This window comes from Euprymna scolopes, chromosome 4, assembly GCF_053919585.1.
Source record: "Euprymna scolopes isolate OS-2025 chromosome 4, ASM5391958v1, whole genome shotgun sequence".
Classification (NCBI taxonomy): domain Eukaryota; kingdom Metazoa; phylum Mollusca; class Cephalopoda; order Sepiida; family Sepiolidae; genus Euprymna; species Euprymna scolopes.
Window position 1 is genome coordinate 89,809,093 of NC_136485.1, and position 19,042 is coordinate 89,828,134.

At 32.3% G+C, this 19,042-nt stretch overlaps 1 protein-coding gene across 2 annotated transcripts in view; it reads left to right on the forward strand.

The window, feature by feature from the left end:
* Positions 1–19,042, forward strand: part of LOC145268790 (cytidine deaminase-like) — a 68,843-nt gene that overhangs the window by 25,600 nt on the left and 24,201 nt on the right. For both annotated transcript variants that reach the window (XM_080124408.1, XM_080124416.1), the window contains exon 2: positions 16,807–16,926. In XM_080124408.1, the coding sequence (XP_079980534.1) occupies positions 16,807–16,926 (120 nt within the window). The remainder of the gene's footprint in view (positions 1–16,806; positions 16,927–19,042) is intronic.

The following is a 19,042-nucleotide window of genomic DNA, read 5'->3' on the forward strand; positions in this document are numbered from 1 at the left end:
CTTGTGGGGAGGCGAGTAAATAACTATTATTGTTTTAATTTTTTTTTTTTTTTTTTTTTTTTTTTTTTAAATAATATTGCATGAAGTTCCGTTTTAAGATAACGCAACTCTGGTTCATTTCTCAAAAATAATTGAATGAAAGGTCAATGTGCGCTGCTTGTCCAGCCTGCAAAGGGTGTTTATTCCGAAAGCAGCGCACATTGACAAAAAAAAAAAAAGGTAAAGAAAATCATTTGTAAAGTATTATTAAACTATAAATATTTAATATATTTAAAAAAAAAAAAAATTTTACTGTCTTTACTCACGGTTAAAATGACGACTTTTGGAGGTTTTCGTATATGCTGAAAACGAATATTAAATTTAAATTATGTGCAAACAAGTAATTTTCTAGGTCTTAAAAACATTTTCCAATGTAATACTTGTCAATGGGGTTCACCATTCTTAACATGGGAGGTCGTTGCAATACTTTTTTTTTTTTTACATAGGTATCACCACTTACCAAGGCCCAGAGGCCACTCGAGAATAAGGGTTAAAGTGTACAGTAGTCAATTTGACAATATAGTAATCGTTAGTAATGGAAATTTGTTAAATTTGTTAACTTAAGTGGAACGGCTCATCAAGAACTTGTTTACATTGGACTTGAAGACAACCATATTGTAGTCAGCTGGAAAGCAGGCAAACGGAAGACAGTTCCACAGGCATGCAGTTATAAGAAAGAAACTTTGTTCATGGAATCTATGTCTAGGTTTAGGCACAGATAAAGAGTGGGAGAAATTATTGATAGTGTTTTCAGCTAGACGAGTGTTTGTCGTGAAAGTTTGGCAAGGGAAGACCATAGATTGGAGCTCACACGAGCACTTGCCATGAAAATAACGATAAAGCAGAGACAGCATCTCTTCTGTGAGAAAGAGGTTGCAAGGAAGAGAAAAAGCATCCTCTACAAAGCTACAAAGTATATTTTGAACCCTATCAAGGCAGGATAAGTCTTTTCTAACAGCTCCTGCCCAGATGTGGCAACAGTATTCCATCCTTGGACATACCTGGCTCTTATATAGGTAGAGAATTGCATCAGCAGTGAGATATCTACTGGATCGATAGAAGGATCCCACCATTTTTCCATCAACTTTAGCAACAGATTTGATGTATGTGTTCCATTTCAGATCAGGAGTAAAGGTCAATCCCAGAAGATTGTCAAAACATGAAGCCTTCCCAAAGTGAGAGCTATTCATTTCAATTGATGCCAGATGGAGATCAGAGCATTAGTACTTTTCAATTTGAAAAACAACATGACTACCATTAAAAACATAATTGATTATATTGGATAATAAAGGTCTTAATATCCAGAAAACTACTTATCCGCACAACATTTAAATGTGATATTCGTTTTCAGCATACTCCAGAAACCTGAAAGTTGTCATTTTTAGGCCAAATTTCGTGAGTATTGAGATGGAAAGAAAGTAAAAAAAAAAAAAAAAAAAATACCAAACAAACTTTAACATAATGCATGCAAATTTCATATAAAATATTGCTAAAGATTTTTGTTTAATCTGCAACGCCAGAGGAATTCCTGCCGATAACTTCTGAAATTTTTGACTCTAGTTCCTCGTATCCTTTGGAATGGAAATAAAAATTACAAAAATTTCACATATTTTCTAATCAAAGTCCTAGTGGTAAGGCTCTAAAATTACAAAACATACGTAGTAAAAAAAAAAAAATTAAAAAAAAATGGTTAACTGCCCTAAAATGCTAGAATGACTCTGAAAATAGCGAAACCGCACGCACGCGCGTGTGATTTTTTTTTTTTTTTTTTCTTATTGAAATATTTTTTGTGCGTGAACATGTTTTTGTTTGGGTGCAACTACACTATAATAGTGAAATTCGGAAAAAGAAAAAATCGATTAAAATAAGATAGTCAATGGTATTTACTGGATTTTTGTGTCAATTTCAACTAAAAGCAATGATATTTACTTAATTGGTATGTAAGAAGTACTTAAATATTACCGCATTATTGAAAAAAACATAAGTTTTTGATCTTCGTCATATTTATTTCTTAGGGAAAATGTTACATAACAAGAGAAGTAACTTAGATGTGCTAAAAACATGACAGCTCATATTTATGACTGTTAACGCACAATAAAAAATTAGCAAAAGTTACCTTCAATTTACCTCCCTTTGGAACTCTCCGAATTTTCTCCTCTTTTTCTTTTTCTTTTTTTTTTAAAGCCAAACAATTTATTTTGTCAAATGTTTTCTTTATAATAATTTTTTCGGTAAATTTTCAGATTAAGTCCACCTCAAGAATTTTCTTTTAAATGATAACTTTTATAGGTTTTAGACTATGCTGAATATGAAAATCGCATTGAAATTTTGCAGAAATAAGTAGTTATTGAGATATAAAAAGTTGTATTATGCATTGTATTCTTTGGTGGCCATTTTTTACGCGCGTGTGCCATAAACAAATCTAGTCATCTATGACTGACATTGCACGCGCGTTAAAAAAGATGGCCGCCAAAAAATACAATGCATAATACAACTTTTTATATTTCGATAACTAATTATTTCTGCAAAATTCCAATGCAATTTTCGTAGTCAGCATAGTCGAAAACCTTTAAAAGAAAATTATGGAGGTGGACCTAATCTAAAAAATACCATTTTTTTCTACCTTATGGGTTTTAGTAATTTTTGGATATATTCATTAAGTTAATGTTACAAAATAGGGTTTATGAGTGATATGAGAAAATAAGTCTGTGTATGCATTAAAAATGTTTCTTATCTTTAACATTATTACATGAGGAGTCATTTTGAGCTAAAAGTTAGTTTACTTTACCCATCTAAACTCTAGAAATGCACTATTAAAATGTGTAAATATTGAATGAGTAAAAATCAAGATGGCTGCCACCAGCACTTTCGTAGAGCAGCACTAGGTGTGTCAGAAATTTTGTGAAAAATAATAATTCCAACCCGTCTTTCCAAGCTTATAACTCCTCAAAAAATGTAATTCAAGCCCTAATTTTTTTTTCAATTAAAGGAGCAGGGACTAAGGTTTAATTAAAAAAAAAAAAAAAAAGTTTTTTTTTTAAAAAGGTTTTAAACTTCGGACTTTACAGGTAAATTTCTAAAAAAACACTACTTTTTTTTTGTTTAAAATTTGAATATATTATTTATTGACCTTTTCTCTTCAATTTGTGATATATAACATTTGGTGAGTAAATTAATTATTTACTTTTTAATAGACATTTCAAAATGGGAGGCATGAATTATTCGACCCCCTGTCTTTCCAAGCTTATAACTACTCGAAAAATGTAACTCAAGCCCTAATTTTTTTTCAATTAAAGGAGCAAGGACCAAGGTTTCATTAAAAAAAACAAAAAAACAACGTGGCTAAAAAAAAAGGTTTTAAACTTCGACTTTTACAGGTAAATTTCTAAAAAAAACACTACTTTTTTTGTTTTAAATTTGAATATATTATTTATTGACCTTTTCTCTTCAATTTGTGATATATAATATTTTGGTGAGTAAATTAATTATTTACTTTTTAATAGACGCTTGAAAATGGGGGAGGGCGTGAATTAAAAAAAAAAACGTTTGTCTAAAATATTATATTCAGTTTATTGGAAAGAGCATAAAATTTTACATTGACCCTGAAAATATCGTAAAAATAGAATCAATAGAAAAATTTGGATAGATTTTTAAAGTTTAAAAATTGAAAAATATCGAGTTCGTAAAATTCATTACTGTTTTTTAAAAAATAAAAAAAAATATTTCTATTACTTTTAAAACAACTTTAATAGTTTATTTGGGAAGTATAATCCATAAAGAAAATAAACCACCCACTTTTAACAGAGAAATTACGAGATTTTTATATTTTATTCGAAGTTTCGTGTTAGGGGTGTCAAAAATTCCTACAAAAATTCTGATACACCTAGAGCAGCACATAGCAGCCTTGACCTTGCAATCAAAACTTAAGATTGAGTGAAACGGGACGAACCGAGGCAAAACTGTTAGTAAAATTTCTATAAGTAAAAAGAAATTAAAAGGTTAATAATTTAAACAATTTTTATTTTACTTAAAAACATGAAAACTAATTTAAATAATTTTATTTAAAATTTTTTTTTTATATTTTAATAATTTAAACAATTTTTATTAGGTAAAAATTTTTTTGAAAATTAAAAATGCAAAATAATTTATATAGAATAAATGCATACGATGCAATTTGATGCACAAATTTTGCCGAATTTATGTTGCCACATAAATTCATAAAGATACGGACTAAACAGATTCACCGAAGTCCCGTCAGTTCATTGTTTCACTCGATCTTGAATTTTGATCACAAGATCAAGGCTGCTATGTGCTCTACAAAATTGCTGGTGACAGCTACTTTGATTTGTACTCATTCAATGCTTACACATATTGTTCATTTCTCAAGTTTAGATGGGTAAAATGAAAAATTTTTTACACAAAATGACTCCTCATGTGATAATGTTTAATATAAGAAACATTTTTGATGACTATGCTGACTTATTTTCTCATATCGCCCATAAACCCTATTTAGTGACATTACCACAGTTAAGTGGAGATATGTATGACATTAATAAAGGCAGAATTTTCGACCCTTGTAGTAAATAATTACAGTAAAAACTTGTAAAATAAAATTGATTCATCATAACTTTTGATGTATTCTCAAGAAGAAAGATTATAAAAAATCTCACTTTTTTTTTACTCTCTGTAAAACCGGTGAAATTTTCAAAAATTCCCCAAAAAGCTAAAAATGGGAAAAATGGAACAGTATTATTTCAGTGTATTTTGATGAAAGCAACACGATTTTTAAAATTCTCAAAAATCAAATAATTGATCAGCTTTGTTATTTTTATTTTTTTTTACAGACTTATTTAAAAAAAAAAAATGTTGAACTATATAAACTGAAATAAAATAATATACAAAAAATTCTCATACTCCCTTCCCCAACGCAATTTTATCAGGAGTTTTTTTGAGGGAGAATTTACATCTTAGTTCATTGTAAATATTAAAATATGCTAGAATGATGAAATAAAATATATTTAATGTTGGGTCACAATTGTTGCCGATTTATATGATTTTCTTGAAAAAAGAAGTTGGAAAATATAATAAAATTGTTTGATGGAAAAAATTTTTTATATATTTACATTTTAAAATTTTCACTTGTGAAATTCCAAAATATTTCCAAAATAATTTCTTTTTCTTTTTTTTTTTTAAATTTCTTTGAATTTTTCAGACTGTGTAAAGGAAAATGTGTAAGATTTTCTCTTAAAACTTATGAAGAAACAGACAATAATAAAAAAAAATTTTTTTTTTTTTTTTTAATCAATGAAGTTTTTTGTTTGAGTAAATAAAAAATATATTTAGAAATAGAATGTGAATAATTTTTTCTATGGAAGACCAATTTGTTCATCTCCACATCTAACTAATAAAAATCGTTGCATAACCTAATATTAACATAATATTACTTGTTGCTTCATTGTTAGAACAAAAATATAATTTCTAAACCAAGTAATTAAAGCAATTATGAGTCCAGTGAATTAAATTTCTTTGTGCACAGCTGATTTTACAATGTGTTAATATTAACTGAAAAGTGACTTTTAGTTTATAAAAATTTTGAATTGAAAATATTTCAAAAAATTTTGAATTGAAAATATTTCCAATACAATTAATTTAAGGATTCAGTTTAATAATGCTTAGTTTTAGGAATTAAAAATTAATATTTCTTAGAATAAAGAGGAATTTAATAGAAATAGGCTACAAATTACGATATTGAAAATTAATAAATTGTTATAAACAAGGAAAAGTTGTCGCTTAGGGCCATCCATAGAGACCAGAAATTAATTATTTTAGGTGTTGTCTGCTTAAATATGATAAGTTCTATTTTATTTTGATATATACACATAGGGTGGAACGGTAAAATTGTCGCCCTAGAAAAGACGTGATTCCATTTCCATTTGAGGAAAACCAATTTTCTTTTCTGTACAAGTTGTGTACAAACCCCAAGAGCAATAGGAGCCTTCTATCATGTCTGAAAGTGATGCAATGTTCAACGAGATCAAAGATACACTGCTGTAACACTCAAGTTATAACAACAGAATAATTTCCAGCACCCTTAAAATGCAAATCTGGGCAGTTTGAGGGCACAGCTCAACAAAGTTTCCAACCACAGTTATGGTCTTTGGTATGGTTTCAAGTGAGACCCACATCATGCCACCTCACATCTTCAAAGTCAGCTTGAAAGTCAACACCAAAGTGTACCTGGATGTGCTGAGTGTGATGATTCCCTGGTGCAATCAGGTGGCCGCTGGCAAACTCTCGGTGTGGCAGCAGGACTCAGCTTCAACTCACAAATTCAAAGAAACCAAGGCTTGACTTCAGGAGTGTTACGACTTTGTACCCTTCTCTTAGTGCCTCCCTTCCTCCGCTGACCTGAACCAGCTGGACTACTTTGTTTGGTCATACATCGAGAGCATCACCAACATGACCTCCCACAACACCAAAGTCGGCTGATCACCGCCATCTACCAAATATTCGCTGAGCTCCCACCGGCATGCTCCCAGTTTTGGACCTATATCGAGGCAGTGATTGAGGCTGAACGCAACTACATTGAATAGATGTCGGCTCTACTACATAATAAAGTTATCTGAATTGATATTTTCAATAAAAGTTTTAAAATAAAACTAGTGTTGTTTTTAGGGCAACAAATTTATTGTTCCACCCCGTATATATGTCTTTTTCATAATATTTTAAGCCAAATGTAAGACTTTTACTGTTATATTTCACTTGACTAAAGATGGAACCAAAACTTTAACAAAGTATAATGTATATTTGTACTGACTTTTTTCTCCTATATTTTTAATGTGTAATTTGGCTCTTTTTTGAAAAATTTGCTGCCATGGTGATTTATTTCATTTTTAAGGTTTTGTTAATTTGCGATATTCAAATCAAATTTTGTCGGTTTTATTAAGTGTTAAATAAATAATTTTTATATGCGATTTAACCGTGATCCTTCTTCAATATAGAATAAAAATTACGATGTATTAATTTCATTTATTAGTTTTTCTTGTATTTTTTTGTTACCAGTGTCGAAAATTTGTGTCCTACCTAAGTAGAGACCATTGGTTTGCCTTGAAATTATTAAAATTGAAAGTATTCAAATTTTCGCTTTTATAGTGTACTTGCATGCTCTTTTGTTGAAATGTTTTGTGTGTGAACATTTCTTTTTTGTTGAAATATATTTTGAACAAAAATACTTTAGTGCAAATATAAAAAAATTACTTAGTCGCTGCTCAGTTAGCCATAAAATTTGATTTTCTTTTTTAAAAATAAAATTACTTAATCAGTTAATATGATTTTTTTTAATACAATATTTTCTTTCTATCACAAGTATGTATGTCATACAAATTTATCTTATTTTGTTTTTTAAAAACTCATTTTTATTTTTTAAACCCAGAACTCCAACTTCCAATGTGGACCCTCACTTCCATGTCTCCTTCTTCAACATCAGAGATCTACATTCCAACCTTCCAGAGGTTGAAAGCCAATTACAGGAGACTAAACCAGACCTATTATTCCCAAGTGAAACTGGAATTGGACTAGCTATTTCCCTAGATGAGTTCATAATTAAAGGAGACTCTAACTTAACCTCTAAATCTGACCCCCCAAAATTGCCAAGGGCATGGAATATGTGTCTATATTGAAGATAGCTTTCCATGTGGTAGGGACATCTCCAAAGAAGACCCTAATTTACCCTATATGTGCTTCCGGGTTGCACTTGCACACGCCATTGTGTTTATATATATTTTTTTTTGTTTTTTTGTTTACACAGGCATCACTACATTATCAAGGCCAAGAGGCCACTCGAGGATAAGAGTTAAAGAGTGTACAGTAGAAATTGGACAATATAGTAATCATTAGTAATGAAAATTCGGTAAATTTGTTAACTTATATGGAACGGCTCATCAAGAACTTATTTACGTTAGACTTGAAGACAACCATATTGTAGTCAGCCGGAAAGCAGGAAAACTGAAGACAATTCCACAAGCGTGCAGTTCTAAGAAAGGAGCTTTGTTCATGGAATCTGTTTAGGTTTAGGCACAGATAAAGAGTGGCGGGAATTATTGATAGTGTGTACAGCTAGACGAATGTTTCTTGTGAAAGTTTGGTGAGGGGAGACCATAGATTGAAGCTCAGTCGAACACTTTCCATGAAAATAACGATACATCAGAGACAAACTCGCAACATCTCTTCTGTAAGATAGAGGTTGCAGGGAACAGAAAAGGATATCTCCTACGAGGTTACAAAGTCTATTTTGAACCCTATCAAGGCAGGACAAGTCCTTTCTAGCAGCTCCTGCCCAGATGTGGCAACAGTATTCCATCCTTGGACATACCTGGCTCTTATATAGATAGAAACTTGCATCAGCAGTGAGATATCTACTGGATCGATAGAAAGATCCCACCATTTTTCCACCGGCCTTGGCAACAGATTTGATATACGTGTTCCATTTAAGATCAGGAGTAACGGTCAAGCCCAGAAGCTTGTCAAAACTTGAGGCCTCCTGAAAACAAGAGCCATTTATTTCAATTGATGCCAGATGTGGATCAGAATGTTGATGATGTAAAGAGAGAAACTTGGTTTTAGATACATTAAAAGTAACCAGCCACTCCTTTTCCCATTGTACCACGTGCTCAAGATCAGAGGAGAGAGAATCGGAGAGAACTTGGTCGTTTACTGTCTTAGATGTGGTACCATAAATGGTAGTGTCATCAGCATAAATGTCTACGAATGATGTAAGGATGTGATTTGGAAGATCATTAATGTAGATCAGGAAAAGAGTTGGGCCCAGGATGGACCCCTGAGGGACTCCAGCATTAATACTGTGAGCTTCTGATTTTTGCCCCTCAACTACTACTCTTATGAACCTATCAGAAAGAAATGATTTAATAATTTAGAAGACATTTCCAGCTATACCATAACTAGAGATCTTGTGAGGTAAACCTTTATGCCATACCCTATCAAAGGCCTTAGATATGTCAAGAACAATTGCCCTAGAAAGGTTGCCTCCGTCGAAAGATTTGCTAATCCTATGAGATATAACTGTAAGCACATCTGCTGTAGATCTAGCAGAACGGAAACCATATTGAGTGTCACTAAGAAGGTTATTTTTGTTGAGATGGTTGATTACTTCTGTATTTAACATAGATTCCAGCAACTTACTCATGACGCACAGGAGACTTATTAGCCTGTACTGAGAGGGGGATGATTGATCACCTGAATTCTTAAATACATGGCATACTGATGAGATTTTCCAGGGTCATGGGAAGCTATTCTCTTTAAGACAACGTTTAAACAGTTTTGTAAGTATGGGCACTAGTTCTGGTTGAAGTTTTTTGAGTACTATAATTGGAATACCATCAGGGCCAGTTGCTTTACTGGAAACAAGGTTTTTGATTAGCTTGGCAACATCAAGTACAGATATATGTATATCACATAGCGTGTTTTCTGATACAGGAGGAAATATTGAGGGTTGGTGGCCTTGGTCGCAAAGGGTAGAATTAGCTGCAAAGTTCTTGGCAGAGAGTTTGGCTTTGTCTGATGCTGACGAGATTACCTCAGGTCCATTGATGATAGTTGGGATAGAGCACACGCTTCTGTTCAGGATTGTTTGCTATTTGCCAAAACTGGTGGGAACCAAGCCGCTGCTCAGCTACTTTGGACTTGACGGACTGAGCATGCAACTCTCTTGCGTTCTTTATTACTTTCTTACAATGGTTGCTGGCAGTCCTGAAAGTGGCTTTAGTTTCCATAAGCAGTGGAAAAGGTGATTTCTGTGCGCAATGGCAGCAGCACATTCTGGAGAGAACCATGGCTGGCTGTTAGGTTTTTTGCTGGAACTTTTTCGAGGGTATGAAATGGTCTATATCTACAATTAACCATTCCGTCAGGTCTGATACTATAGAGGACCCATCCTTTTTAAACATGGAATGCAGAGGTAGATCCAATATAAATGTACGGAAGCTATCCCAGTCAGCTTTAGTGTATCGATATACTGTACGATGGAGAGATATGTCTGGGGACTTATTACATTTCATTTTTATCTTAATTGATACAACAGAGTGGTTGGAAGATCCAAGAGGAGACAGAACAGAAACTGAACATAGTTCAGGGCAAGTTGTGAGAACAAGGTCTAGTAGACTTGCATACTGACCGTCATTGTCAGGCACACGGGTGGATTCGTGAACAATCTGAGTGAGGTCATAAGCAATGGAGAAATCCTGTCAGAACCTCCCTTCATCATCAGTCTTGTTTGAGTGGGTCAACCATTCGACGTTGTGAACATTGAAGTCTCCACATACATGAATGTTAGCTGAAGGATAAGCAGATAGGACTTGGTCAATTTTCTCAGATATGCTTTTAAAGATAGTAACTCCGCTGTTGTGGAGGCGATAGAGAGTAAATATAAATGCAGTAGTGTGAGCTAATGCAACCCAGAAGCACATATAGGGTAAGTTAGGATCTTCCCTGGAGATGTCCCTACCACATGGAAAACCATCTTTAATATAGGCACATATTCCATGCCCATGGCGATCTTGGGGGTCAGATTTAGAAATTAAGTTAGAGTCTCCTTTAATTGCGAACTCTTCTAGGGAAATAGCCTGTCCAATGCCAGTTTCGCTTAAAAATAAAAGGTCTGGTTTAGTCTCCTGTAATTGGGTTTCAACCTCTGGAAGGTTAGAACGTAGACCCTTCATGTTGGAGAAGGAGACATGGTAGTAGGGGTCTATGTTTGAAGTTGGAGAACCGGGTTTAATCGTGTATTTTTTCTTGAAACTTGTCATGATGGAATTTTGGAATTTGTGGACTAGGTCGTCAGATTTGCTTAGAGCAGGACAGAGAGGGGAAACTAAGAGAAAAAGAAATGAAGAATTTTTTTTTTTTTTTGTAAAACATAATGTAAAGCCATAACAATTACCCACTAATATGGCATCGAGAGGCCCCACCAGAAACGACTGCATGGTCCAGAATCCATTCATCAAATGGCAATACAGCAGCCCCAGTACTTTGCACCTGCTGATAGGACAGCCTCCTTAGTGGTTAATCCAAGGTTCGGGTCCCTGACTATCAGGCGGAAAATGTCAGCCCAGATAAAAAGTTTACCTCCAGCACCCTTACTAGTGACATGGATACAAGGATTGACATAGAAACAGTTAATTTCCACCATCTCTGCCTAATGTTCGCAAAATACTGCCAACCTAGAAAACAGCTTTTTCTTCTCCCTTTGTCAGAAAAATCACTCATTAAAAAATGAGGACTGAGGGACAAATAAGGAGACGCGAGAGTAACGGGAGCTGCCAATAACGCATCCACAATGTGTTTTCTACTCTCCATTTAAAAAAAAAAAATTATTAAGTATTATACTTAATAAAAGTCCAACGGACGTGTTTAAGGTAAAGTATGGTGATAGATTCTCTCACGAACTAAAAATGAATACAATTACCTAATCTATTTTTGCAATCAACTTGGTAGATAAACATTTATGGACGAGAAAAACACTAGCATTTAATAAAACAGAAATACATAAATTAAATATTGAAATAAAATGTAGTTATTAATATTTGAATCTAAAGTTAAAAAGTATGATTAATATGGAAGTCACTTATCTCGAAAAAACACTTCCGTCTCCAAAATGCAAACTGTAGACAAGAATTTAAGTTTTAATATCAGCGTTCAAAAGACATTTTTTCTTCTTTTTTTTTTAAATTAACCGTTAAAAGAAAAACGTGATCTTATTCTGGACTTTAGCTAGTCACGTTTTAAGAACCTTGCGATATAAAAGAAAAGTGGAGAGAGGGGGTCTTCCGAAAGTTAGTTGGTGACGTTATAAGTAATTGCGAGATAAAATGAAAGCAGGATTTAGGGATGGGGACTGAAAGGATAATATAATGATTGAGTCTATGCAATATTTAAGATCAACTTGATAGATAAATAAACATTTATGGACAAGAAAAACGCTAGCATTTAATAAAACAGAAATACATAAATTAAATACTGAAATAAAATGTAGTTATTAATATTTGAATCTAAAGATAAAAAGTTTGCCCTCTATCGCCCCCACAACAGCAGAGTTACTATCTTTAAAAGCATATCTGAGAAAATTGACCACATCCAGTCTGTTCATCTTTTGGATGGATCAGGCAGGATCGAACTCGTAACGTGAAGGAGAAAAAAAAAACACATCTTGTCCAATGCATTCATGGCGCAAGCAGAAGTGAAGAGCGTTAAAATTAAGTGTAATCAATCCAATGGAGACGATGACTTGCGAAAATGTTGATGAAAAAACAACCAAAACTGTTGAGGGTGAAGGAATGTTTTTGGCCAATTTTGCAATATTTGTTGTCTGAAGGATAAAATTTGAAAATGATTCTGATCTTGTGAGGATCCGTTGCGTGTGTCGAAAGTTTTTGCAAGACGTACAAACACGCACACATGCACATTTTGCCTTTTATATATTAGACTAGCCTGGGTGCCTGGCGTTGCCTGGATGTTTAGGTGTGTGTTGAGCAAAAAAAAAAAAAAAAACGAAAGTGGTAGTAGGCAGGTAGGCTTGAACCCGTGATGCAAAAGTGGAAAAGAAAGTGAAAGAAAACCTGACATCTTACCGCTATACCATGACAGAGAACTTGGTCATTTACGGCCTTTGATGTGCTGTCATAGATGGTAGTGTCATCAGCATAAATGTGTGTCATTAATCACTTAGCAATAGTAGTTATGTAACAGGACCTGTTGCCCAGGAAATTGAGGAAACTAAGAATCACAAAACCCTTCAAACATATAATGAACAGAAAGGACCTGGAAGACACATTTCACTCAAAATACTAAGCTTTTATCAACAATATAAAAAATTATGTTCCTGAATTTTAAAGATAAGATTGACTATTTGAATTATTCAGACTACTGTTCTCATCTTGAGTTTTATTCACACAATGTTTCAGTTAATGTAATCTCTGACCTTCTTCAGGTGTATCTTGTCAAACTTGGGAATCATTCTGTTGAACTCTGGAATCTACACACAATTTCGAATGAAACCCTTCATCAGCGTAAATTTTATGGTTAATCGCAACAGGCTATAGACTAACATCTGTAAAATCAGTTGCAGTGTATGTTTTCACGCCAACTAGTGATTGTTTTTCCAATTCTTCAACTTCACACGCATCATCATCATCATTCACAGTTTTTGATGTCACTATCAACTTCTGAAGTAAGAGTATCAACATTAGCAATGTCAACTTTATCTTCTGTCTCGGCATGATTCTTGTTTTTTGTTTCCACCATTTCGTCCGTAGAAGTTTTTTTGATGAATTTCAGCAGCACACCTTTATTCTTTTTTGCTTCCTCTTTTGTTTTTCGCCTTTTATGTAATGCCGCACCACTCTCCTTCATTCTCTTCAATACAGTACCTTCTTTGAAAATTCACACAAATATTAAAATAAAAATACTATTTTAAATAAATGCAAAATCTGCTCCATCTGATTGGCTGAGACCTGTCAATTCTATTGTTCTAGAATCCACTCTTCATACATAAATGAACGCACAAGTACTATCATTTATTTTTTGATTTTGGAGCGTTTTTTCAACCCTTACATGATTCTATTTTCTTCTTTTGTTTTGTTTTTGTTTATTTTTTTGTGGCTTTTTTATATTTTCCTTCTGTTTTTGAACATTTTAGATATTTTCCTATGCTAATCTAGGCTTCAATCATGTTACTTATCGTATCAACCGCTTACAACCGTACATGATGCTATTTTTCTTTTTTGTTTTCATTTTTGATAAACAAACAAATTATAAAACCTTTATTTTTATATAAAACACATTATTAGACCCAAAGGCTGAAATAAAAACAGAAAGAAATTTCATTTTTATTATTTTTTCATAATATTTTATTTGACTAAATTTATGTCAGTCAAGGCGGCCAGATTGCTTTTATAATTTGGCCTCTCTAAAATTTAATAGATTGGCCTTTTTTTTTTTTTAAATTTCATTTTTATTATTTTTCATCATTTTTTATTCGTCTAAATTTACGTCAGTTGAGGCCTCCATATTGCTTTTATAATTTAGTCTTTCTAAAGTTTGACAGATTGGCCTTTTTATGGCAAAATTTGGTCTTTTTTACATTCTTAAACGTTTCCATGAAAGAGCATAAAAAGGCCAAATTTGGCCTTAAGAAGGCTAATCTGTCAATCCTTAGAAGGGCCAAATTTTTAAAGAACTACGGTAGCCTCCAATGTCATAGATTTAGTCTCATAAAAATGATGAAAAAATAATAACCACAAAATTTTTTCTGGTTTTATTACAGCTTTTGGATCTAATAATGTTTCATATAAAAATTTATTTATTTTTTTTAAAACTTTTGTGTCTGTCAAATAATTTACGGCGCTAAACTACAAATTTACTCTAAATTACATTGCCTAAAATTAACTCTAAATTACCTTGCCTTAAATTATCCAATTGACTACTGTACACTCATTAACCCTTATCCTCGAGTGGCCTCCAGGCCTTGGTAAGTGGTGACCCCTTTGTAAAAAAAAAAAATTACATTGTCTATGGAAACACTTGTTATATTTTTTATTTTTGTTTGCTTCTCTTTTCCAGACTCATTATTGCCATTGCTCAGACATTTTTTTTTAGGTAAATCTTTACCCTAGCTCCATCCCCAAATTTCCTTCAAAATGACGACGTTTGCAGGTTTTCAATTATGCTGAATGAGACAATCTTTTTTAACTTTGACGGCGATTAGTAGTTTTGATTATTCCGGAGGGGAGGAGGGTGCTTCCAGTTAACGGGTCCTGCTAGTTATATTAATAAAAAAGGTAATAAATTAAAATCGTATACTAGATTTAATTTAGCATAATACATTTTGGTTTATTCATAAATACATCAGCGATTATAAAAAATTTTTAATAGTTAAAAAAAAAAAAAAAATCAATTACTCTATGACTGTTTGAAACTTGAAAGGAATTCAGCAGTATTTAAACTATTGAATAGAAAGCCAATTAAATAGTATTTTAGGTTTAGCGCTTAGTTCCTATTTAAAATTATATCCCCAGATAGGACGATCATAAAATCTGTTTTCAGTCGATTTTTAAAAGGTTACCTAGAGAATTCATGTGTTTTTTAAAATTTATTTGTTTCACAAGTAAAATAAATTTACATCGTATTTTATATTATCATTTTAGTTTTAGTGATGATGTAAAAACAATAAATATTTATCATTAGTGAAAAGTTAAGTTTAAAATTTAAAAGAATTGGTTTTGGAATTGGAAAATAGGGACATTTTTCTGATTCCGATACATATAATCTAGGCACCGCCAAAACTGGGGGGGCAGGTCAGTACTTTTTGACGGACCGTCTTTTTAAAAATCTACCAAAAATCAGGTAATTATCCGATCAATACGAAATTTTCAGCGATTATTAGGAGAAGAATGAACTTTATAACAGTGTACTTATTTTTCATAAACGATATTTATATATATATTTTTTTGCTTACAAAACCCCCCCCTTGTTTTGAAGTGGGAACAAATATGCTTAAAATAATCATCTGAAACTGAACAAAACATATTGTGTTGTTGTAAGGGACAGAATTATAGATTAAAAAAAAAAAATTGTTTGCATACCTTATTTTGACGTCTGAATATCAGAACTTCGATTGTGTTTAATTATCCCGCTTTTGAGTTTTGAAGTGTGAAATTCGGTGAATATGTTAAGTAAAATAATTAATTTAAGTTAAGCAAAACAAAAAAAAAAAATTTTTTATATTTATACGAAAAAAGCCATTTTAAAATTTTTGATAAATAAATTAACAATTTTTTTTTAGTGAGCCGAATAATGCATGACCATTATTAAACAGAGCATGCTTTGAATAATCGATACAAAAAAAAAAAATTCGATAAATATTGTGCCCTTTGTGTTAAAAATAGCATCATTTTTTTCGATCTCGTTTGAAAACGTTTGCCGCCTTTCGACTACGGTGGACCAAAAGCGCTGAAATAATTTTTTTTTATTCTGCTTTAAATTGCCCCCTCCCCCCATTTTGGGGAGCCTGGCCCCCACACACATACACATTAAAAACCAAACTCATACAAATGGTCACCCATCTGGTACTGGCCAGCCTCAGCTTAATAATACATTGAAATTTTCGTCACTGAAAAATAAGTTTTTTTGGCCTGTTTAGTCTTCCATAGTTTTCGTCTCATCGAAAGAAAACGTAAACAGAGTCGATCTGAACTCTTCGGCGACGCGAAATATCTGGTTACATATATGAATAAGTGGAATTATTTGAAATTCAGGTACTTATATTATAATATTTTTGCATATTCTCTTAGAAAATCATCCTAAATCTTAGTTAGACAATAAATGAATAAATAAATTATTTCAAAAAACCCTTTTTTTTTTAAATATTTAAGTACGTTTTTTGTGCAAGACAAAAAATAACAATTGTTAACTTTTTGGGAAAATTTAACATTTAAAATTGAATTAAAAATAGTAGAAAAAGTTTTACATTATTCTGTTTTCTATATGATAAAATTCAGGGTTTTATCTTTCTGGAAAAAAAAAGTTACTCAGAAATAATGGATTTTAATAAATGTAATTTAGTTTTAAAAAACAACAACAACTTGATTTTGCGGCCATTTTTGGCGGTGCCTAATATAATCTCATCCACTTCTTTAATGAAGTGTATACATAGTGGAATTTATTTCTAATCTTTTATTTTTGTTCCAATTTATCTAGATGAGATCATTTCACAATTCATAAATAAAGCAGTGGAAGCAAAAGAAAAGGCGTATTGTCCATACAGCAAATTTCGCGTTGGTGCTGCGGTTTTATGTGAAAATGGTGCAATATTTTCAGGTAAGCCGAGAATTTTTTCCTTTTTTTTTTATTTCTTAGTGTATATATTAGTCTGCTATTAAAAATAAAATATTTTACTAAACTTTTACTTGCTTTAATTTTTATATGCAAATTATAAATAAACTTGTCACTTTTCAAAGTGACCTCAGAACAAAAACAGTATTAAAAAAAAATAGAATATTTTACGCGTTACTTCAGTTCTCCTGTGCTGTCAACAATGACTGCTTTTTAAAATTCTTAGACTGGCTGAAAGATAAGCAAAATTTTTTTTTTTTAAATACAAACTATTTTAACTTATCTCTCTCTCTATTTATTGTATCTATAAACTTGTCACCAGTTACATCTGTAGATGAGAATATATTAGATACTGGGAGAAAGGGAAAGAATGATGTAAATAAAGAGTGATAAGAAAAGAGAGAGCAGGGGGGGGGTCTATCATTACATCACAAAAAGTTTTGTAAATATTTGAAAATTCCAAAATGTTTATAAAAGCGTTTTAAAATTTATAAATAAAGTGAAATTATTATAGCCTGAGCAATAGTTTCATAAATATTTGTAAATCATTTGAACATGAAACGATTCCGTCATATCATATCACTTGTTTAAAAATTATTTATAGGTGGTTATTTTTCATAAGTTGTCTGCAAACCTTCAAGTACTGATAAATAAATGCAGTATTTCTACAGAATTATCTTGCATCCTGTTTTATTTTATTTCCATGATCTTTGTCTTTGCATCAACTTTTTTGATTAAAAAAGATATTTTTGAGTTTGATAATAGATTTTTCCTGCAATCACACTTTGCTATGTCGAGTCATGGATAGCTCAGATTGATAACACAAACATAGAGATAAGCATTACAACTGGAGACAGGAAGCCAATCTTTCAAAGAACATTTAAAGGCATTTTTTAGATGCAAAGTATAATATCTATTCTGATATTACACTTCAATTTTTTTTTTTTTTTGGTTTCTGTAAAAATCCTTCTAGATTGAGGTATTTAAAATTTTTGTCCTAATTCTGCATGCCCTTTTTGAGAAGCTAGGTTTAACTTGCATTAAAAACTGATCTTGTGTCTAGCTTTGCCCTCATGGAGAGGCAGTAAATGGGAAGAATCTTGCTAATAAAATATTGTTGGTTTAACAAGAATTATATAATTTACAGCATTTAGGGTTTTTGTGGGTTAGAGTGGTTCAGCAGGTCTGTATGAATATGGCCGAGTATATGAGAGCAGGGTTTGTGCAGGATGTCCTGGTTTAAAACATGTTAATGTTAATGAACTGTTTATGTGAATGAATTAGGGTTGAGAGATAGCATAAACGTTAATAGGGTGTAAACACATCCTAGCACTGGTAGGTGTGCATTGTTATGTTTGTTGCTACACAGTGTCTATTAAATCAGCACTTGAACACAACATGGTCTATTTTTGCTACCCAAAATAATGCATGTATACTTGTTTTCTTTTTTGCAGGGATTCAATATGCTTCTCACTATGCTGATACTGGCAATCTCTTACACTGATTAGAATCTGAGCCAGGGTTGTGTTGTTTATTTTATTTTCAATGATGGCCAAATGTTCTACTTTACTTGACGCCAAAAAGGCGCATGAAATTCAATTTTCGAGGAGTGCTCCCCCCCCCCCCCCACACACACACACAAGCAGTTCAGCCAAGAATATGTACATGCTTTAATCAAGCCTTGGTTGTCCTCCCATAAAGCTATCAAATGCTACAAAAGAATCAACTTGGAAAACAGTCATCACAGCGCATTTAACTTGTTCAATGTTGGACCTTTGCTTTTTGTTGAACTGCCTATAAACCTCTAAAGCTCTCTCTTAAAGGCAAGGTCACATAGCTCACAGAGGAACTCAATAATTTTGAGCCATTTCAAAGTAGGAATATTGCTGATATTTCATTGATCTCTTGGATACGCTGAATATCAATTTGTCTGTTTACCATTGTTCTTTGCTGAAATAACTTAAAATTTGAGCCTTCTGATTGGGCCACTTAAATGGTTGAGTTACCCAATATGCCAGGAATGAACCAGGGATCTTTTAAATTGTCAGAAAAAGCATGAGAACTAGAAACAATGTAGATGAGGGAAAAAAAATACCAGGAT